At 38.2% G+C, this 24,399-nt stretch overlaps 1 protein-coding gene across 5 annotated transcripts in view; it reads left to right on the top strand.

Moving 5' to 3' along the window:
* The window catches only part of CFAP47 (cilia and flagella associated protein 47), a 381,927-nt gene that overhangs the window by 75,206 nt on the left and 282,322 nt on the right, over window positions 1–24,399 (top strand). For all 5 annotated transcript variants that reach the window (XM_072135929.1, XM_072135930.1, XM_072135931.1 and 2 more), the window contains exons 24-28: window positions 764–864; window positions 3,131–3,290; window positions 4,170–4,368; window positions 8,886–9,092; window positions 23,179–23,276. In XM_072135929.1, coding sequence (XP_071992030.1) covers window positions 764–864; window positions 3,131–3,290; window positions 4,170–4,368; window positions 8,886–9,092; window positions 23,179–23,276 — 765 coding nt within the window. The remainder of the gene's footprint in view (window positions 1–763; window positions 865–3,130; window positions 3,291–4,169; window positions 4,369–8,885; window positions 9,093–23,178; window positions 23,277–24,399) is intronic.

Here is a 24,399-nt window from a genome sequence, read left to right as displayed (position 1 = left end):
TGACCTCCCCCTCCTTCCAAAGTAAGCAGGAGCAGAAAATGAATGTACACAAAGGAAAGTTATAGAGAGATAAGCAGCACAGCCAGGGGAAACAGCTACTACAAAGAAAAGCCAAACTTAGGAGGATAGCAAAGAAACTGCTGGACATGGTTGATGAAAGTAATATTCAATGTTGTCCTACATCCCAAGAGTTATGCTTTAACTCTCAAAGGATTGCATGGACAGGATTCTGTTAAATCAAAGCTCTAAGATTTGAAGACTTGTTTGGATTTTCAGCCTCTTTATTTAGACAGTGGATGTTTCCATTCATTAACAATGAGCAGTGAACTTGAAGTGAGGAATTAAAACAAAAATTTCCATATACAGGCGGTCCCCTACTTAAAAACACACCCGACTTACAGACAACCCCTAGTTACAAACTGACCTCTGGATATTGGTAATTTACTTTACAATAAACAGCTATAACCATTATCAAATGTGTCTGCAATTAAGCTTTTTTGTTAATCCTGGTTCTTATGATAATCCAACATTTTTAAAATTAATTGTCACAGAGACCAAATAAAATTCGGCTGGGGTTACAATTATAAACTATACAGTTCAGACTCAACTACAAATTCAACTTCGTAACCCGAGATCTTCCTGTATATTAGAATGTTAAATTTATCATAATAGAATTAAATCTTTACTCCTATAGACATGTCATAAGCCTGTCAATGTATGTCTTACATGTCAGTATAGTTATTTTAGTTATGCCTTTTCACAGTTTTGCAGCAGCTGCTGAGACTCTCCACAACCCACATTGCCTTTGATTTACCTTCTGGAGTGTTTGATCTGGGCATTGCAGATGAATCTTTTTGTTTGCAGGTAAGACTCTTGCACACAATATTTAAGAAACATAGATGAGAAGTTCAGAGTTATTGTAAGGAAAATAATTTGTTCCCAAAAGCCATATTAGGTCCTACACTAATGGTAACACACAGATATATTGGCTTTTATCTCATGGAAAACAATCCGGAGTGATTTTATAAACATAAAGTAGCATTTATGGATATATTTTTTAGGCATGGTAGCATTTTTGTGAAATGCTAAGCATATAGCTCAATCAAGTAAAAATGTTATCTTTATTTCAATCTCAGAGATCAAAGCCATTTTTTGAAAAAATTTAGGGGTTCCCACGATCCCTATATTGACACCATATTGCGAAAAAGTTGGGTTATAAAGCAGTATTCCCATCTCAGACATTTATGACATATCCTCAATCTGTGCCATATATTCTATAGAATCTCCCTTAAAGGACATCTACCATAAGATTACCTTATGATAGATGACTATTACATACCTCTCCGTCCTGTCCCAGTGCACCCCAAGCTTTATTTCTTATATCTTTGAATGGCAAAGATGCTATTTCCATCAGACCGGGGGGTTATAAAGCTTTTTAGGATCATGGGAAAACTGTAGAGGAACTATGGAAATGGGGAACCTATGCTGTAGCTGCGGACATGCTCTTTAATTTGTATGTGCCACAAATGTCCTTGATTGTGAGACCCATTTAGGTTTGCACAGGGCATATATATATATATATATATAGTGAGAAGGTACAAGGGGCCATTATTGATGGCAGATATGTGTCACTGAGATGCCTGGCCTCAGTGAAGTGAGCCGGTTAAGGAACCCTAGGTTTCTGACATTTTGTTAATGTAGTATAGCTGTTTAATGCAGTTGATCCGCTGGCTTTCATTGGAGAAGTCAAAGAGCAGGGTGGGTGACTACTCCAACATATTCAGGCTAGGTTTTGTATGACAGATAAAGCCAGGAAGCTCAGGTGAGCTGGTGTTTCTGCAGTTTGGGAGTCTTCTGTACTGCATGTAGAACTGGAGGTGTTACACAGCCAAGGATCAACAATAATGACATTGTCTGCTCATGCTGGTGGATGGATACACAACCTACAAAGGATACACAACCTACAAAGGACTGTCAAGCCTGTTTATATGGACTGTGTTTTTCTGTTATATGCTGAAGCAAGCTATTATGTTCTGTTAAACTGTTAAACACTCCCATTGGCCCCACCCACTTTCATTATCATGATTTATGGGGGCTGTGTAGTGGCATGGATTGCCATACTTTATCCACAATGAAAAGAATTTCGTCTTTGCATCATTGACTTTTTTTGAAAATTTGCCCAAAACATTTCCCCCGAGGTTTTCCACTTGCTCAGCAAAGTTTGACACAGCAGAGTTTCTCACTGTTATGCTTGATATATCTTTAGATGGGTACATTTACAAAAGTCAAATGCTACCAAGCAGGTGTAGGAAAGACATTACAAGGGGTTGCAGAAGAATTTATTACTTTTGTGCTACTTTAATATAAATAAAACAGATTCAGATGCTAAGTATTTTACCCTCTAAGATAAGTCAAAAAAAGCCCACAACCCAACAAATAAAGACGGGCCCAAACTTCTAGAATTCAGATAAATGACCCCCTTTGACTGCTACTCTAGGTGTAAACATACTTTTGTCTTGTCCCAGTATTATGCCATCTTACATAGAACAGCATATTCAGGTGACAAACCTGCCTTACCAAATACCTACATTTGGAGCCTTGGGTATTCTTTAAGGTAGATCTGGTCTTAGATAAAAAATTTCCATAATGTCTGACCTATTTTGGGTATTAAAGGGATATTTCCCTACCACTTGAAGTGGCAGGTTTCAGATGGAAATACCAAGCACCAGCTCAGGGTGAGCTGGTGTCTGAGCTTATTTTTGTTAGTGTTTTAAACCGCTGTATTGCGGTTTAAAACACTTTTTAAACTATATAGCTGGCGCAGGGAGGTACGCGCTCGGCGCTTACTATGCGCACGGCTCTCCTTCACTTCCTATGTAGCCGCGCGCACGGTCGCGCGGTTTAAAACACTAACAAAAATCAGCTCTGGCACCAGCTCACCCTGAGCTGGTGCTCGGTATTTCCATCTGAAACCTGCCACTTCAAGTGGTAGGTTTCCTTTAAGTACAGATACATTTCAAAGCAAAGCATTGGTGTACATTGTATCATTTAGTAAATGCTTACAAGTATTTAAAAAATATTTAGAACCGTATCTTTAGTTTAAGATCCTCATGTCTAGTTCTCTTCTTAGGTACTTGAGCTTAGCAATATTTCAAAGAAGACTGTGTCATGGAGGTTAAATCGTGATTCGACTTTAGAAACATTGAAGAATGGAGTTTTCAAGTTTAGTAAAAGTTCAGGTGTGCTTGATCCAGGAGAAACAAGCAAGATTAATGTTCACTTTTGCCCGGGTAAGTATGGGGGAGAAATTATAGTTAACGGTTTTTGGTGAATCTGCGGTTTTCAAGAGATTTTACAGCAATTTTCATGTTCCTTTAAACAGAAAAAATAAGTACCTACTAAAAACTCTGAAATTCATTCATGTAGTTATAAACTTAAAATGCTATTGTATCACTTTGCTGCTGTGACTTCAAAGAGAATTTCAAACTATTTACTGTAGGTCATTCTTATAGACATCAAATCACAATAGTGATACATTATGTAGAGAGTGCTGGATTTTATGCGTTGTTTTTTAGTGCAAATCTAGACAGATTAATAAATCTCCTCCTCTGTGTAAATTTAAGCATAAAGGGGCATATTTATCAGGACCCCTGTGCCTCATCAGCTTATTGCTCCTCTCCGCCATCTTCACGCCAGCGGGGCATGAAGTAGCGTGAAGGGGGGGGGGGGCGGGCGCGGCTGGTCAAGTGGAGGGCGCGGCCGGGAGTGAGTCGGCATGGGATGTTACCGTCCCCGCTCCTGCGCACTTGCTACCATCTGACTTTTCACATGCGTTTATTTCTATAAACGCTGCACAGCAGCCTTCCCAGATACATCAAGAGGCGGGCACTGCGACTATGCAGCAATGGGCATATCATACACTGATGCACGAGCGCCGGCCTATGATGAATATGCCCCAAAGTGATCATGTAATGGAGCAAGTGGAACAGAGCAGATAGTGTAGTGGAAAAAGATTCAGTATAAGTTTTTATTTTTGATCTTAATCACTGATCACTTTGGGGTTAAGAGTATGGTGAAACATTTAAGCCAAATTTTTAGCATTACAGATTTGATTTAAGATTCTAATTTTATTTTTCATGATTTTCATTATATGTTCTTTTTTTCTACAGTTGGACCAGGAAATTACAAAGCTGAAATTCCAATAGTCATAAATGATAATCCAGATACTCTCTATATGCCCCTCTATCTGTTTGGTAGTAGCAAAAAACCAGAGATAAGCTTTGATCCTCCACTTGTTATACTAACTCCTGTGCCCTTGGACACAGAAGTCGAAGCAGTTGTTGATGTCTTGCCGTCAAATTATAACAGGTATAATATGTTTTCTAACAAAATCACCTATATATGTATAGAACTTATTCTAGAAATAACCATAATTTTAAAGAAGTTTACTAGTATTATAAACTGACATCAAGCAGGATTTAAAGTAGTTCCTGGGAGTAAATATGGTTTTTAGTGGAAGAAAACCCGGCAGTACTTCCCAACCATTAATAGGTGTATTCCTGAATGTAGTAGTGTTAGACTACATGTAGTAGGAATCTGTATGGAACCCGTAAGATACAGGGCTGCTTAGCACGGGACAAATGCAAAGAAGACCAAATAAAATCCTCAGGAATGAAAGAAAATGTGGCTCTCGCCAGGTCCATCCAAACACTTTATTTTTAGTCAGTGGACATATAGAAAAACACATCAGAAAGCCATGGTCCGTTTTGCAGAATTCCTATTTTCCTGATTGCATTTTTTAGGATTATGGCAATTCATTTAGTAATATACTGTAGGTTTACTAAAGTTTTGGTAGAGGCAAGGCCACCATTAGGAATTTCAGGACCCTTGACTAGCAAATGTTGTGCACGTATTAGTCCACATCTTATTTTTGTGATGTGGTATAGTAGTAGTTTAAGACAATCTCTGGCCCTTTGCTGTAAATAGATTGTGGTTTTTGCAATGGTCTAGAATTTATAAATGATGTTTCGTGCATAAGTGCATGAAAATTGTATTCAAACAAAACTTGTTAAACAGAATAACAGAACTAAGCATATATACGAAAACCAATCTCACAGCATAGATAGAGCAGAGGACCCAAGCTTACTACAGAGAAACATAATCAAGATAACTACCTAGGAACAGTACTGGAACCAACTACAGGACCAGATACAAAATGACTACATATATACAGGTCCAGAACAAAGTTTACTGCACAGACAGGTTACTAAAACCAGGGTTACTAAAAACATATATGTTATGAAAACCAAGCAGAGAGAGACACACATCTTAAGTTTATTTATTTTGCATATTTTTTTTGCGCCTAAAATGTCTCTATTTTGCGCCATATTTGTCTAATGTCAAAATTTGCATAGATAGATGTGGCATTCTTCCAGTTTTTTTCCAGTGTTTTTGAGAATTTTTCATATTTTTGTGACTTTTTGTAAAAAGTCTCAATGAGAAAACATTTTATAAATTAGGAGTGTGTTGAGGATCACACTGGCGCATGCTACAGGTATAGTTGGAACAGTTGCCGTCGCTGGTATCAGCGGTGTGTGCCTCTCCACCGCTATTAACTAAAAGCAGGAGCAATAATGGGGTATACCTGCGCTGGCTGAAAAAGGTGAGTATGTGTATGTTATAAAAAATAGTGTGTACGGGGGAAAAAAGGAACTGAACTTCTTGCACCGGGATAAACTCTAAAGAGACCAATTATCGTATTTGGTAGAACACTGACCTGTGACACCAAATCGTAAACAGATGTACCGGTGACGTCACCGAAAAGGTACGGATAGTCCAGAAGGACATACAGGAATTTCCACCGACGCGTTGTCGAGAGCAATGGCTCTCTTCCTCAGGGTAAGATTCCTGAATCTTACCCTGAGGAAGAGAGCCATTGCTCTCGACAACACGTCGGTGGAAATTCCTGTATGTCCTTCTGGACTATCCCTACCTTTTGGGTGATGTCACTGGTACATCCGTTTACTAGTTTGACCTATTGAAGCTACCGGCCGGGGCTTCGCTATTGCTCAGCTACCTGCGAGAATTACAACAGGGAATAACAGCACGAACCTGGACTTAAGAAACCACACTGTTGGATACATTTACTGGACCTGCGGAAACCCGTTGGATATTATAAATTAGCTTGAGCAAATTTCTACTGGCAACATACAATCATTTAACATTTAGGAATATTCCACAGACTTATATTAAATACTTTTAATATTTTATATAAAAAAATACTATTAAAGGCAAAAAATGGATATAATTTTATGTTTTAATGATATTAATGCTGTTTCAGCTTTGTATATAGAAATGTCCTATCACTGTGTGTCCTGTACATGGTGCTGCTGCAGTCACCACTCCTTTATAATGTACATTATAAGGAGAACTTGTGCGGCTCAGCAATGTGTCCTTACAATGTATGTCACAGATGTATCACTGTGTGAGTAAAGAGGGCTATATGCTGTCTGATCCTTCTGCCTGAATGCAGGGGGAAGAGTCAACCACAGAAGATAGTGATTGGCTGTTTCCATTGTATTTGGAGGTTTCCCAATGAGGTCAGTGCCCTTATATGGAGACTGATATCACTGGGGGAGCTCCCAGTGATATATGTATTCAGGCTGGCCGGGGGGGTTAATGTGAAATTATGTATTGGATGCAGATTTTGCGCATGGCAATCTACAACATGCACAGAGCCAAACACACGGGGGCAGATTTATCATCTTTTTTTGGCCACTTTTTGGTCTGTTTTTTGCAACTTTTTTGGTATTTGTACCATATTGACATCTCTTTTTGAGACTTTTTGGAGACTTTCCAAAAGTAAGCGGCACATGGATTTAAGCCAAGTTTGCCTTATTTAATTTAGTAATCCAGATGATTTTCCCAATTTATGACATGCAACTTTTAAAAAATGTCTCAAAAAAGTCTCAAAAGTGCTCCTCTGTAGAGCAGGCCTAGATAACCAAGAAAATTGATAAATTTGATAAATCAACTTTCTTCTTTTTTTGGTTTTAAAATATAGGTAAAAAATACTGCCTGTGTTGTTTGGCAGGTTGTAGATTGTCATGCTCAAAATCTACATCCAATATGTGCATTCTTTTATATGCAATTTTAATGCAGATTTTTTTCATGCCTTTTTTTCCCTATTTTTCTCCCATCCGTTTTGACTAAGAATTATGCATGGAAACTGCACATTGATGCAGATTTTCACTCTCCCATAGACTTCAATGTGAAAAAAACATGCAAAAAAGCAAGGAGGAAGCACAAGTAAAGTAACATGATCAGTATTTTATTTTCTGTACTGAACCATTTCGCTGAAGAAAAAAATGCATTTTATACATTATTTTTTTTATTCCAAATTACCTTCACTTTAATTTTACTGTATTACGAAAGTGGATGTTACTCACTCAAATCTGTTAAATTAATTGATTTACTGTCAAAATTTAAAAAACCTGTGTTTAGATATAAACAAAAATATTTAATTTTGCAACTTTAACATTTAATTTTCATACAAACATTTTGTCACAAGCAGCTGTTCTATTTGTTTTTTAATTTTTTTTTAAATTTATTCTTTTAAACAGAAAACAATGATAGCTTAACAATATAATGTACCATAATACGGCGCTGTTGACTCCTCCCTCTGCATTCAGGGGGGGGGGGGTTCAGGCAGCGTATAGCCCTCTATGTGCACACGGTGATCTGTCAGTGACATACAGTGTAAGGATACGTTGCTAAGCCACACAAGTTCTCCTTGTTATGTATGTGAGAAAGGAGAGGTGACGGCAGCCGCACCATGTACAGGATACACAGGGATAGGACATCTGTATATACAAAGCAAAAAGTCACAAAGATGACAAATCTGCCCCACAGTCTTATACTGCACCAAATTTATCACAGTCTCACTATGCTAAATCTGATGAATTATAAGACTGTCACCATGTAGCTCCCCCTCATAGGAGAAGAAAACAGAGAGTCAAAGAAGAGAGAAAATGCTTTAGAATTGTTTGATCATGTTTAACACCAGCCCTTACTGTAAATCTGGTGAGAGATGACATCTTTGTTTGGAGGACTAACTGTGCTGCCACTCTATTTATTATAGTAGTGTAGTGCCTCCATGGTAGATAATATAGTAATTATGTTCCCACTGTAGCCAAAATAGTCACAGTGCCCATTCAGTAGCCACTAAATTACCAGTGCCAACACAGTAGCCAATATAATAACGTGCGCCCACAGTGGCCATGATAGTAGAGCTGCCCCCACAATAGACAGTAAATTAATGGTGCCACCACAGTATCCAATATAGTAATGGAGAAACCACAGTAGCCAATATAGTGACAGTGCCCCCACAGTATTAAATATAGTATCCCCATAGTGCTCCCATAGTAGTAAACAGGGCACAAAGCACAGAGTGCAGGAGGATGCGTCATTAGACTCCATCTGCACTGCAGCTTTTTCACTATCTGAAAGTTCCTGTGCTCTGCTGCTAAACTAAAAGTTGGTATCTGATCTGGGACCTGGGTTCTTCCTGTTCGGATCCCACCTCTATAAAAGTGATATTGAAAGGGAAGCATGAATAAAAGGACTCCGGGGACCCAGGTTTCATCTCCTGTCTGAATAAAGTCCCATTATTCTCCCCCTAATGGCTGGGCTATATTCTGGTTGAATATAATAATGTGATAAGAAATTCAAAAAATCATAAAAGTCATAAACAGGAATTTACAGTATATGAATTACCAAACTATTTTATTTTGGTGACATATTTCATCCATTTGTGTGTACAGTAGTTTCCACTACGTGTACAGCTGCTAATGTTTGTTTAACTACAATAGTCTATCTCTCTGTAGGCCTTCTGCATTAAAAGTGGAAATTCCAGAGGTGGTACTTGACAACGGTGACCGACAAAAGCTGTTTTCTGTGCATTTTCCCAATGGACAAACTATTTCAGGCTCCAGTCACTTGAACGAAAAAATTGTCTGCAAAATTGTCTTCAAATCTGCCACTCCAGTTTCTTGCTTGGCTGATCTGTTATTCATAGATGAAAATAACAACCGGTAAGATATATTTTGCTCTTAACATATGTTTACTTGTTTGCAATGTTGTTTCCTTTATAAATTGTTATTAAATTTATATTTATGTATATTATAATATAAAATATGTCAACACCTTCCTAATATCTGCTGTACATGGCACATTGGATACACTGGATACCTGCTGTGGTGCCTGAGTAGGAGATAAATGTAAAAATGTCAACCTCTGTCTTCCTTAAGAAAGCCCCCTTCCCTGTAATTAACATGCTTAGGTATCCATCCTGTTAAAATATGGCACTGCAAAGCTCATTTTTATTAAAACTAATAAAGCATAAGAAAAATTATATACACTTGTAATATTATCGACACAATGAATAAAGCGAAATTACATTTATACTGCCTGATAAAAGCTCTAAAAATTGAATCTAAAAAATACCCCAAAACAATGGTAGAGTTTATTTTACCCTGTTTTTTGGTAAATTCAGTGGGGTTAAAAAGAATACAATTTGTTCCAATTTTAATGTATTTATTGGGTTATTATTTATAAACCTGGAATCTGACTGTGGGACGTATTTTTCTGTTTTTCATTTTTTTTTTCCTCAATATTCGTGATTTACAAGGATTGTATACTGACCCATTTTAGTCTATCTAGAAGGAGATTTATCAGAAGTGACAAACTGTTCTAGTTGCTCATGGAAATTCTGGCCTTTTTATTTACCTAAGGCTCAAATTCAAATTTCGCTCCTCCCCAAGCAAGCTACCCCTAAAATGGGTGAAATACCTTATCAGAATATGCTGACAACACCAACAACAATTGATAACATCCTTACACAGTGACACCATCTCACTGACACTACACATTCTGATTCTGCCTCACACAGTTGTAGATTAGTCAGTGACAATGACATCAGTGGCATCTATTACCTTCCAGGATACGATCTAAAGGACTTCCTGGTTTATCACTGTTTAATTCACTGCCAAATGTAATGCAGCACATATTCACACTGCAGCACTAAAAAAAACTACAGTAACTTACAGTATAACGGGTCTGTGATGAACAAGGGAGATTCATATACTAGATATTGTCCTGTTCAGCAAGCCATCTGTGAATCCTCCACCCATATCCCTTACTTACCCCAGCCTCAGCTTAATTAGCCTAACTGAGCTAGCTAGGGTGTTAACTATAACACCAGGAGGGGTAGCTTCAAAAGATTTCTGCAGCCGCTTCTACTCCTTGGATCTCTCCATGGATCTCCCTACATTTGTTAAAGAGGAGACAATGAGTCATAAAACTTTCAGAGCAATATGTTGGTTATGGAGTTATGGTCCATCTCAGCCCAAGTATAACTACATTTTTGGATTTGTTATTATCAAGGGATCACAATGCCCTAATTCTCAAGGCTCTAGCTCCCTTGGGTCCAGAGATATACATATCTCGGGATGGGACCATAGCAAATATGTCAGGTTTGGTATCAATGTGATCCAGGGAGTCCCCCTGATCCAATGATACCAGAACTCATAAGGTTACTCATAAGCCATTTAAGGTTACAATTGTTGTGTATAGGGTTATACGCTCAAATTGTTAGCAGTTTTGGCTTTCTTCCCTTAAGCATTTTAGTTTAAAACCTCTACATCAAAGAATGACATTACCTTGCTTTTACCCTCTAATTTAATTTCGTGAGGAGTAGACAAAATGTTATTTTATATTTGAGACTTGCTCCATCCTGATTCAAACATAGACCTGACCTGATGATTCAGACATTTATTATTCTCCAAATGTTAGAAGCCTATCAATAATTAAATTGTGAACATCCTTTTCAGCAACCATAAATTCTTAGAGATACACTCCTGTGTCCCTCTTCCCTGAGTTCTCAGAAGAATACTACATCTTTTCCTTTGTTTCCCAGATCTGTAATTTTGTAAGGCAGGGTTAACCCTATAGCTGTTTTGCCGTACTGAATAATATTAACAATAGACTTTGATACTCTGTTGAATTTAATTTTAAATAATACCGTTAATTATTCCCTTTGAAAATTCAATGTCTGAAACGAAAGATTATAATCTAAAACTTTGAATACGACTTCTTTGGAGAAACTCCGCAGTGTATAAAGCACAGCAAAAAAAATATTATCTTTTCCAGAAGCGTTCTGTGCAGTAGTCATCAATTACCTATCATCTAATTTGTTAAATGTATGCCACACAACGATGTACCCATTGAGGAAAATGTCATAATACTTTGCAGGATTAGACGGGAGATTAGAAAAACGGAAAGAATCCAAATAAATAAATAAATGAGCCTGTCTTCTCTTTGAGAATAAATGACAAAATCACAGAGTATGTTTAATGAAAATGAGCTTCCTGCGTTTATGAGTTTTTTTGTCTTCGCAGTCGGAGCTGGAGCTTTTTTTGGCTAACAGCAGGTTGCAAATGTTGATGCACATAATATATTTAATGACTATTGCCTATTTTCTGTAACTTCTTTGCTAGTGCACATTAGGGAAATAAGTATGCAAACAGCAGAATGGCTGATGGGAACAAATGCATTCCACTCTTTCAAGATGGGGATGTGCAACGTATAGAGTGCAATTTCATGAGTTTTCTTTATTAGCTTTTATTTTTACTCCTTTAAGCTGATGATTAGGAACTATATTGGGAATATTGGGAGTCTTGCCTTGAATAACATAGATTGTGGATTTTTGATTGGATACATTATGACTAAACTGTTTCTAAGTAACTCAGTTTCATGTTATTGCTTACTAGCTGCTTCTTTTAGTGTACATGTATACATATGCAATGGGAATACCCTCTTATCTAATATCCCAGTGTGTATGCATAGACTAGGAAAAAAATGGGGCTGGTTTAAGTATTATGAACCGTGTTGCTGAAGAGGAGAACTGAAAGCACCTATTGGGAGCTTTCTCTGCTAATTAAGACCTGGTCTAAACAGGTCCGAACTGGGGGATATCCTTTCCGGATCTACGAAAAGACTTCTCAATAAATAAGGTACACCATAAGCGGATGGGAGGAAATATTTAGACTGGCGTGCAAATCCCCCTATTGAGTATAAAACCAGTGTTTATTGCTGGTATCACAAATTACAGTTTCTGAACTCAATACCTGATAGTTATCAAGCTGTCTGCATCTGAATTCTAGAGTCATTTGTGCCAAAATCTGTTTAAAATGCCTTTGCCACATTTTTGAGGGGGTATAAAGACCCTTTTTAGACACTTTTCCAACTCCTATGGAAAAAGGCCATGAACTTAAGAAACGTAAGAACCAAAAAATGTATTCATTTGGCACATTAAACTAGACCAACTAATAGAGGGTGCAAAGTACAACTACACAGTCTTAAACTACAGCATTTATCATCAGAAACAATAATAGTAGCAGAAGTCTAATCATACTCTGCAATGGTCGACACATTGATGAATCCTTCCCAATATGCACTTGGCTGTCCTTGATCTAATGACTTACTCAATCCTATTTGATGTGAACCCCGATATGCATTATCATTTAGATGAAAATAAAAGTTCTTTGTATACTGGTAGTGTAGAAGTCTGATTTGTTTGTATTTACTTCTCCATTCCTAGCAGTTGTAGGACAGGAGTCTCTGATTCCCATTCTGGAGATGTGTGAAGGTTCCAGAGATGCAATTCACACCAGGGGATGTAACATAATGGGGCACATTTACTTATCCGGTCACCGGAGTTCACATAAAGTGCCTTGTCCGACTATACTGCACAGTGCAGCAATTTACTAAGATTGTGCGCCCGATATCATGAATGTGTCGCTTACCCGCTCAGCTCCGACAGAGTTCACCTTCTTTTTAGTGGTGCATGTAAGTGCTTGGGCTTGCGTCACAATTTGAAAGTTAAATCCTGCACTCAGTCCGAATCAGTCGGACCAACCGACGACATGCCTCATAAATTTTGTCACATGGAAGCCAGTGCAGCTGCACCACAAAAGGATCACATGCGCCACAATCCCTGTGCACACACTTTTTAAATACCTGTGCAAGCCATTTTAGCCCTGAAAAGGTGAACAGTCTGACGTCTGGCAACTCTAGTAGTAAATGTGCAAAATGACTCAGATGGTAAAATAACTAAATTTAAAATAAATTGTCCCTGTATATGAGATAACATGCAAATAAGGTTTCCAAGGTTGGAAATGGAAAACATTGGCTCCTTTTGCTACCTTGAAAGGCAGCCCCCTTAACACCAAGCATAGCTTACAAGAAATCTAATAACACGATTAAGTGAAACCAGTATATCTATTCCAGAAGGAACAAATTCTCTGGTTGGGTCTCCTCAGTACAGTGAGGAAACTGGTTTAGCTGTGTAGGAGTCTATTGACTAGGGCCAACAAGTAAGAGTTCTTCTTATGGAGAGTTTGCCTTATTTCCCGAAATTCCCTAGTGGAGCATACATTGCTATAAGTTTCCACATGCCTATAAGGCGGCCTTAATTGGCAAACTCTCCATAAAGAGAACTCTTACTTATTACTGACCTGAAATAACTGTTATTTTAAGACCTAAAATTGAAAACCTAGTTACTGAAACCCAAAATGTCTAAATATAATTTGGAGCTCACACAATATCGAGGCTTTTGAAACCTTATAAGCATCTTTATTTTTTTATTTTTAGTGTGATTCAGATGTGGAAATAAAATGTCCACCTTCATTTACACTGAAAGCTATTGTGCTATGCCAAATTGACTGAAATGTTATCTATTATTATACATAATTTATGGAATGCTGACATAGTCAGAAGTACACAGCTGTACACAGATTACTTTCCGTTACATCTGCCTCTCAGCTCACAATGTAATGTTCCTGTCTCAGACAAATGTATATAACTAAGGTCAGATATTCTGGATAGTTAGTGCGTACCCATGTGACTGAAATATTTCAAGACAATACACACTTCTCTCAGATGATTCCCTGGCTAAATCTGTAACAAAGTAAAACAGCAGTAAAACAAGGAACCACTACTAGACTTCAAATGTTTTATCATGTTTTTCAGTTTAGGATTGTTAACCAGACAGTTGTCAATCAACTTTTAAAATGATACTAACGAGCTAGAAAGGCATGTAATCAGAAGCCCTCTGTGCTCTGGATTCGCAGGCTGTTGTCACACTGTTCAGCCACATTTCTCGGTCTCCAGCTCCCCCTGCACTTTCTTAGCATAGAATTTAGGAGTTTTATCATCTGGTACATGTTGCATCCACACATGTGAATTCCATCTTTGAAACCTACACCCACCTCCAGACCGGGTATCAGAGACAGTTGTCCTACAACTGCTAGAAATGGAGAAGTGAATACGATAGTGGACTTCGATAGTGGACTTCGCCAGAAGGCTAACAGCTTTTATTTTCATCATAGTGATATCGCATGTCAGGGTTTAAACTTCTTTCTCACATCCAACAGGATGCATGATCAATGACAAGCAAGTGCATGTTGGGAGGGATTTATTGCAGAGTACCATTAGACTATCTTCTGTCTAGACAATTTAACTCAACCAGTTGCAAATGGGTGAGTTTGTTCCAAGGGAAACTCTGTGTAGAAAGATTTTCTGGACCTCATATTACTCCACTGAACTCAGCATGCCAATTCAGTCCAGTGATTCAATGTTCTGTCCAGAGAATTTCTCCTGCACACAGAACGTTTTTCTCAGAACAAACTTCCTTGTGGGCAACTGGCCTTAACCTGTTAAATTGACAGTCACAGATTTCCTTGACTTTCTCTATTGACTCCAGTGTTTTTTGTGTGTGGGATGTTAGGTTACAGCATGTTATACAGTTCAAATTAAGGTTGGCTACATCTGTATGTAGCGACTGCTTAATGTATGTTCTATTGTAATAATGTCCAATTGATATCAGTTCATTCTGCCTGGGAGTGCTGTACTCATGGCTCAGTATTTGTGCAATAGAGTATGTCCTGGGGTAGTGATGAGCGAAAACATTTAGATTAATGGGGACCCAAACATTTTTTTTTTTTTATGGGGGTAGTAAGGGGTAGAGAATTTAAAACCAAGTAAAATGTTGTTAATGTTACTGCTCTATAGGAATTTTCTGCCAGATGAGATAACCCGAGGCGCTTTCCTCTTTGTTTTTTACAATTACTCATAGATACAGTCACTGTAACTGTGAAGTCTTATATTTGTTATCCATTCCCTCCTTCCTTCTAAAATCAACTTTTTAAAATATGCTAATGAACAGGAAGGGGTCTGCAATGCCTTTAACCCCTTAAGGACGCAGGGTTTTTTCGCTCATTTCTCGCTCTCCACCTTCAAAAACCCATAACTTTTTCATTTCTACGTGTACAGACCTGTGTGAGGGCTTATTTTGTGCGTAACAAATTTTACTTTCCCGTAATTTTATTTATTTTAACATGCCATGTACTGCAAAGCTGGAAAAAAATTTCACACGTTCTTTACGACTTTGACTGTGCGCTCCAAATAACACTTCAGATTTATTCTTTGGTTCGGTACGATCGCGGTAATACCAAATTTATACAGGTTTTATTGTGTTTTAATACATTTTCAAAAATTAAACAAATTCTTCTGACGCTAATAACGTTTTCATACTTTAGGTACGGAGTTGTGTAAGGTGTAATTTTTTGCAATATGAGCCAACGTTTTCATTGCTACCATTTTGAGGTCTGTGCGACGTTTTGATCACTTTTTATTCCATTTTTTATGTGATGTAAAAAGGTGTAAAAGTCGCATTTCGGACATTTGGGCGCCATTTCCCGTCTCAGAGGTCACCGCCGGCCATAACCGTTTTTATATTTTGATAGATTGGCCATTTTGGGATGCTGCGATACCTAATATGTTTGTGATTTTTACTGTTTATTTATGTTTTATATCAGTTCTAGGGAAAGGGGGGTGATTAGAATTTTTTATATTTTATTAATTTTTTTTATTTTTTAAACTTTTTTTTGCTTTTTTTTTCACTATTTCTTAGACCATCTAGGGTACATTAACCCTAGATGGTCAGATTGTTCCTACCATATAGTGCAATACTTCTGTATTGCAATATATGGCATTTTTGCAGGTCATTCACTGGCTCATTGTAACGAATCTGCAGAAGCCATGTAGCCTCAGGTCAAACGAAGACCCGGGGCTACCATGGCAACCGATCGCTGCCCCGAGTCGCCGGCGGTATTTAAAAGACGTCGTGAGCGCCGCCATCTTTATTCCGATCGTCGCTCCCCCGAACGTCATCGGCAACGGAAAGGTTAATAGCTGCGATCGGTGCAAGCACCGACCGCGGTTATTAGCGGTGGGTGTTTGCTGCAATATGCAACAACCCCTACCCTTGTATGAAGAGGACTCAGCCCGTGAGCCCTTTTCATACATTCCCTGCACCTCTGTTAACGAGCCCCTTCATGCTTTTGCTTCACAGGCTGTTACACTCTGAGGGAGTACAGCAAGCAGAGAGAAAGAAGTTCTGTGGGAGCAGGAGGCGAGACTTGTTACTGCACAGTGTAACAGGTTGCAAAGCCAGAGCATAAAGGGTTTCTGGTAATGCTGATGGGTTCATTAGCATAATCTGTGATGAAGTGTCTTTGGTTTACAATGCTAGATTTTGATGGTAGATTTCCTTTTACTTTTTAGCCAAGTAGTAGTGAGTTCAATCTTAATTGTACACTGCTCATCATATTTTGACCATGTCTATGCAGTCATTAGTATGGCCAGTAGATTCATGGCGATGTTGCAATTTTTTCCATCAGCCATTTTTTTGCATGGTGCTGCAACTCCATCCAAATATCATTTACGTATAATTTATGCCAAACTAATTTAGATTATTCCACTCCACTTAAATTGGGTATATTGGTTGCATAATTAGAAATTTGTGTTGATTTCATAACATCAAGAACTTGGCATTCATTTAAAGGGGTATTCCCACAAAGACCAGATTCACAAATATACTTAGGATAACAAAATAAATTATACAGTAATAACAAATTCTTTAATTCAATGTTACTAACAGAAATTTCACACATATAATTCCAACCTGTTTGTATCAGTCCTGATGTTAATATTTTGGTTGTCCCTGGAAACGATCATAAAATCCTGACTATGGTCAGGCAGATTCTTCTGGCATGAATAGCTTCTCTTGTACTGCATGAGAAGGGCATGAGGCAGAGAGCATTACAGACAGAGGCACTTTCTGTCCAACAGTGTGCCAAGGAAATAGCAGCAGCTCTACAGACAAGATAAACTCTGGTTCAGAGGGGAGGGGGGCATAGCAGTGCCGACTGTGTGTTTTATTGATTAGGTGAGACAGCAAAGCTGAGTGTGTCATTGGCTCAGATTTATCAAAAGTGCAGTTTGCCTCACGAATGTGCAGGGTGTGCCAGATTATTGAATACTGGCGTCTGGTCTTCAATCATGTGGTGTACCTGAAAAGTGTGCATAATCTTTTTTAGTGCACCTAACATTCAGCGTGCAACACAATTCTTTCGAGTTGCTGTATTGACTTTGCTGCAAGCACTAACACACTCCTTTAGGTGCACATTTTTCTGTCAGTGCAGTACAGCCACAACACAAAACTGGTGCAGATACGTCTTACATACATATGCAAGTTCCAAAGATGTTCTTTCTAGTGCAAAGTCAGACAGGAAACTGGTGCAGCTAGCTTAATAGATCAAGGCCATTGTGTCTTATATCCATCTCATATGTCTTTTTTATGTGCAGATATTGGTAAAATCTTCAAAAGATAAGTGAAAGTGTGGCTGAACCCTGTACCCTGGTAATCTAAGTACTGTGCCAGCACATAGCATCTTACAGCACAGAGGAATGAGAATATATATGCTCACCTAGTGCCCGCCCACACTGCTGAATCTTAGTGACCAACCAAGACAGTGATAGGAGCAAAAGCAGCAATAAAACTGACTTAAATTGCAACGTAAGGAGTTAAAAATTATCTTTATTGTGTATTTTTGCAATCCAAAATGGTGCAACGTTAGAGTCTCAAAGACTTTCATCAAGCACTGAAATATAATAGAACAATATTTTTGACCGAAACATAGCACTATTTTTATTCTTTCTGCTATGAAATACTAATTTAGTCAAACAGAGAATATGATAAAAAATAAGTAGGGTTATCATTTATATACATCTTTTTTTATACACTTATTATACTAAAACAAATATCACATTTGTGACTGGCATTTAAAATGTATCTCCATAAAACTTCACTAAGAAACAAGATATAACCCAAAAACTAGATATAAATTACTGCATATACTCCAGTATAAGTCGAGGTACTTAATTTTAACACAAACTGTCGAAACCTATCAGTATTATATTAGTATAACCTCGAGTATAAGCCTGGGCTGTAAAAAGCATTGGTCACAGCCTCCAACCAGTATATAGCTCGCCACCCCTGCCCCCCAGAATATACCCTGCCAGCCCCCTGCCCAGCCAATAAAAAAATAAACCCTGTACTCACCTTTCCGATGCCCGCTGCATGTCCTCTTCTTGCGTCCTGCTGGTGGCCGGTCCTTGTGCACTGGCCATGCACACTTTGACGTCAGCCGCTTGCTGACATAATAGTGTGTGCACCACCATTATGCAGAGCCTGTCAGCAATTGATGTGTGTCAATTGATGTCAGCAATTGGTGTGTGTCAGTGTGTGCACAGTCAGAGCACAAGGACCTGCCCCCGGCCACTGACAGAATGCAAGAGGACCTGTGGGGGGTATCGGAGTATTGATTTTTAATTTTTTTTATAGAGTTGAATGTAAGCCACTTGAGTATATATGCTAGATGCCTCAAAGGCCCCCTGCACACTCCTTTAAGATTGAACATGTTGGCAGCGCTGTGTAACCTATAAATCACAAACCCTATGTATAATATATATACTCAAAAATTCATGCAAAACACCAATATATCAATATTTATTATTTATAGACACCAAATGACATAAAAACATATATATATAAAAACATACAAAAAACATGGACAGTGTGAAATACAATCAGCACAAAAATACATGTATGGGCCTTATGCACTTTGATGGAAAATTCAGTGCCCAAAACAACAATATCCTAGCTGTGGAAGAAAAATAACAACCTATATACATGAATACTGGCCTATAATCTTTACCAAAGATGTTATATTACTTAGAAAGCGTTATCATAACACATCATATATACAATAAACCCCAAATCAACTGGGATGTGCAAAAAGTGTCATTTGTCACAAGCCATGTCGCGAACAAGAAAGAGTTGATACCAACCACCGGTCATCGTACAGAATAAAATGCAGTCACACTTCGTCAGGGGGTGCTGGACAAGTGTGTGTTGGACTCCTATATAGTACCCAATCCAGGTGGTAATTAAGTTATCGATACCTACCCAGAGGCAGACTATTGGGTGCATGTAAACAGGAGTTTGCGCCCTCTCATTCAACCAGCCTACCAATTCCAGTCGCTGTATCGAGATGAGAGGTCCACGTCGCTTCCGGTGCATGCGTACATCTCTGCCGGCGTGTTAATGGCCATTTTGAAAAAGGGCAAAAGGACTGGCAAACTTGCATTCTTCATATATTGTAAAAACAGTTTGGTATGGAGATATAACTGTCATTTGCCATTGCATACCATCTGTGTATCTTGCTTTATGTAGTATACTTTATGCTAAATTATAATATTAAGATGACCTGTTGGCAGCACTGTTGGACTGTAGCTTTTGCTTCACTTCTATTATACTGTAGTTAATTATTTTTTGTATTGTTATCTGGAAGAACATTAGACTGATTTGTTTGACTTTAGAACACTTACTAAGTTACAAAGTAATTTTAATAAACTGCAGTAAATTAATACATTTTTTTTTTCAAAACAAATGAATGAGAAAGACCTGTACAAAATTCCTTAATCTGCTCATTTAATCTCATTTATGTTATTTCATTGCATATTTTCAGCAGAACTCATATTGCAATGTGACTATTTCATTTTTATATTTGCAATGGATTGTAATGATGTCTTAATAATAGTCCTACATCTAATAGATTTGTCATGAAGTATAATAATTACAAGCTATTTACATTTCAAATAAAATAGACAAAGACAAATAAGCCTAACTTCTCATGAAGCAGCGCTTCATTCCAGTTACATATTCCTGCGCACCTATGTGGAATAGCGTACAACAAACGCAACAAAACCAGATTTTCTTATATAGCACTTAGGTTACATTAGTTAAAGGGAACCTGTCACGTTTTCACAAATACAGCTAGTGGCAAGATCCCCTAGAGCTCTATTATCTAAATGCCATTCTTCTTTTAGCTAAAAATTGTTTCCCTCACATCCCCATAAAATCAACTTGGTTATCATATCTGGCATGCAGCCAGGTCAAGTATTCCTAATGGTAGGTTTCCTTTAAATATAGCATAATAGCTTTTAAAATAACATTTGATATGAGAACTTAAGAGAAACATAGTTGATATAGATTGGGGAATCCATAACTTGTAATGGACAGTACAAGTACTACCTGAAGATATACACAATATTCAGAAATCACTTTACTACATAGAGTAGTTTATAAACAATCAGACTTTGTTGACATAATGCTCTTTTTACTGCAGGATTGTATCACCAAAACAGAACTATAATTCTGTATTATTTACTATGGGTACTGAAATTACCCACTGTATACTCTGGATGCGGAAAGAATAGGGAAGACAAGGGACGCTCCTATGGTGTATTACCCTTTTTAAGCCACAATCAATTTAGTAGTGCATTAAACTACTAACCTGTTGGCACAACTCCTAATGTTGTTTCTCCGGTGGAGCTTTTTACTGCTGCCGCGTTCATGGTGCTCTTTCCTTCCCCAGTTTTGGAAAAACAGTTCCCAGTTATATATTGATCTCCCGTATAGGGTATTCTTAAATTCAGAGCGCTAAAATGGCACTCGTGGGTTGAGTTTTACGCAATCACCAAAATAAACATAGGGAAAATATAAAGAAAAAAAAATCTTAGTACATGGTGTGTCAAAGAACTGTGCTTTATGCCATCTGAAAATAAAGTTTCCCACCTCGATTACACCAATCGATCATGTACTGGTTACTGTATCAAATAGATTCCTGACCCTATGTCGACAGGAGGTCTATTGGATTTACAAATTAGACATGTTGTCGCCAAATGAGATCAATGAAACTATACTTTGATAGGATAAGCATTGAGAAAGTTAAAAATCTAAACCATTCTTACTGTGGCATCTCAACTTCTTTATAACACCTAAATCCGCATTTGGACAGGACATCGCTCCACTGACAGTCCATCTCATCTTGTTTCATCTATCCTTTTTGTTCCCTCCCAGCACCCGTACTTGTAGTTTTGTCATCCCTTCACAGGGTGCCGCCTAATTATTTTGATCCCATTTTGCGTTGTCTACCTTCCTTGATCCTTTCCGGTACTTGTACTTGTAGTTTTACATCTTTCACTAAGATTCTGCCATAACTGTAATCTTTTACCCAATGTTACACAAAGGTATACATTTATAGTGGAATCGAAATAATAACAACAATGTAAATTATATCATTATCATTTTTGCTATATTGTGTGTCTACTATGTTACTAGTAAAGAACGATCTGCCTGCATGAATTTTGAGTACTCATTTGTATAACAAACTAACCGGGAACAACCGGTAACTTCCGGTAATTGTGTCTTAACCCCTATAAATCTTATGCCTGTGATTATGTTTGCATGAGCCATATGAATCGCTTGGTCCAAGCGCGAAATGTGTTGTTCTTAAACCATTTTATTGTCCTGGCGGATAATTTTATTTTTGTAAAAATAAATTATTTTATAAATGAAAAAAACTCGACCTACCAGCATCATTTAAGCATTCTGAATTTGAGAATACCCTATACGGAAGATCACTGTATAAACTGAAATATCACATGAGTGATAAATGTCATAAGTATTCCGACCCTTTGCTGTGACACTCATATTTAACTCACATGCTGTCCCTTTCTTTCTGATCCTCCTTAAGATGGTTCTACTCCTTCATTGGAGTCCATCTGTGTTTAATTAACTTGATTAGGAAAGACACATACCTGTCTATATAAGATCTTACAGCTCACAGTGCATGTCATAGCACATGAGAGTCATGAGGTCTAAGGAACTGCCCAAGGAGCTCAGACACAGAATTGTGGCAAGTCACAGATCTGATCAAGGTTGGAGAAGAATTTTTGACACAACCAAGGTTCCTAAGCACAGTTGTCTTCATAATCCTTAAATGGAAGAAGTTTGGAAAGTTTGAGTCAATTGTCACTGCAGCCTTCCACAAGTTGAGGGTTCACATGAGCCTTCATACAGTTTGCAAATAACACATGAATGACTTCCATACTATGAGAAATAAGATTTTCTGGTCTAATGAGACAAGGATTAAACTTAAATTATTTTTTTTAATTCTAAGTGGTATGTGTGGAGAAAACTAGGCATTGCTCATCACCTGCAAAATACAATCCCAAAAGTGAAATATAGTGGTGGCAGCATTATGCTTTGAGGGTGTTTTTCAGCTGCAGGGACAGGAAGACTGGTTGTAATTGAAGGAAAGATGAATGCAGCCAAGTACAGAGATATCCAGGATGAAAACCTCTTCCAGAGTGCTGGACCTCAGACTGGGCTAAAGGTTTACCTTTTCAACAATGACCCTTAGCTTACAGCTAAAATGACAAAACGGAGGCCTCAGAACAACTCTGTGACCATCTCTTAGTTCTATTTTCTAAAGTTCCTTACTTTCTGTACTGTATATACATCCTCTCTCTTTCTCTCTCTAGATCTTGCTCTGTATCATCCATAGTCATCCCTTCCACTGATGATTCTCAGTCAGATCTGTGGTGTACCTGGTCTGTGTTGTTCAGTAGCATAATAGTTAATCGGACAGGTGCTCTGTATGTCTACTAGAATGTATAGAAAGCAGTCATTTGCAGAAAAAGCTCACTGGCTATGGAGAGCCCTCTCCAAACACCTGCAGCCAACATGTGATGTAGTAATATGTCACGCATTGTTAAGGGTTTAATAAATAATTTGTAGTGTCTAAATTTAAAATTCCACAACGCCTGCTACATTATTGTACATCTACAAATATTTTTTTTCTTTTTCAGGTTTCCCCTCCAGGTTGCTGCTGTTGCTGAAAACTGCTTATTAACAGTTTATCCATACCTAGCATATCATCGCACAGATCAAGTTATTTTGAAAAGTGGTAATTTCTTAAAATTTAAATGCTTATTATCTTTTTGATCATGGCTGGGACAAGGTTTTTTGCTGCCCTGAGTAGATTCGAAAAATTGTGTATAAGCCTCAAAATAAATTAAAAATATCAATGCCTTTGGTAGAGAAATAATTAACTATGATTAAATATGGCTCAACTGTGTTTTTTTGTCAATTCCACCACCTTAAATGATGGTACTAGAAAATAAAATGTATATTGCATATTGCAAACAAAGAAATAAAAAAGTCATGGCTTGTGGAAGGAGAGGAGTTAAAAAAGGAAACACAAAAAAACAAGGTCTTGAATGGGTTAAAGAGGACGTGCCAGGGCAATTTAGAACAATCAACCATCCACAGGTTCTTATGGAACGGACCTGAGTGAATTTAATGATTTGTTTACATTTACCATGTGCCAGTTTATCTAACTTGCTAGGTTTAATATCAGTCCTATTGGAAACCACTAATAATTTACTGGAATATAAAATCAAGGTACTTTGGAATAGAATCCCAACCTTGTATAAAACCTTATGAACCCTCTCTACTGCAGGTGCATGATCTTCAAGGTACGCCTTTCTCTCCCCTCACATAGAAACTTAGAAATAGATGTCACGGCCGCACCTGTGCCCTTCCATGTGGTGCGCGACCCCCGACCCGGACTTGCTTCTCCAACGGTCCTGCTTTCCGACTAGGCCATGCGCATACCCGCTCTCTAGGGAGTGTGCTGTATCTCCTAGCCTTAAAGGGCCAGCACCCTCCTGATTGTCGCCGGCTAATCCGGCCTCACCTTATAATCCAGCACCTCCCTTCCTGCCTTGCCGGATCTTCAGCACTATACAAGGAACTTCCAAGGTTTCCACACCTCGCTTCCCACAGCGGTTCTTGTTGAAGAGAAAGCCCTCCCAGCATTTCCAGATGCTCCTGTTCTTCGAAAGTTTCCGGATGCCTCCTTGTTCCTGTGTTTTCCAGCGTTTCCAGACACCTCCATGTTCCTGTGTGTCTTCCAGTGTTTCCAGACGCCTCTGTGTTTCCTGACTCCAGCGTGCCCAGACGCTCCTGGTAGCTCCTGTGTATCCAGCATTCCCAGACTCCTCCAAGCCTCCAGCATTCCACAGACT

The sequence above is a fragment of the Engystomops pustulosus genome, chromosome 2 (assembly GCF_040894005.1).
Source record: "Engystomops pustulosus chromosome 2, aEngPut4.maternal, whole genome shotgun sequence".
In the NCBI taxonomy this organism is placed as follows: domain Eukaryota; kingdom Metazoa; phylum Chordata; class Amphibia; order Anura; family Leptodactylidae; genus Engystomops; species Engystomops pustulosus.
This window is presented reverse-complemented; position numbering and strand designations above follow the sequence as displayed.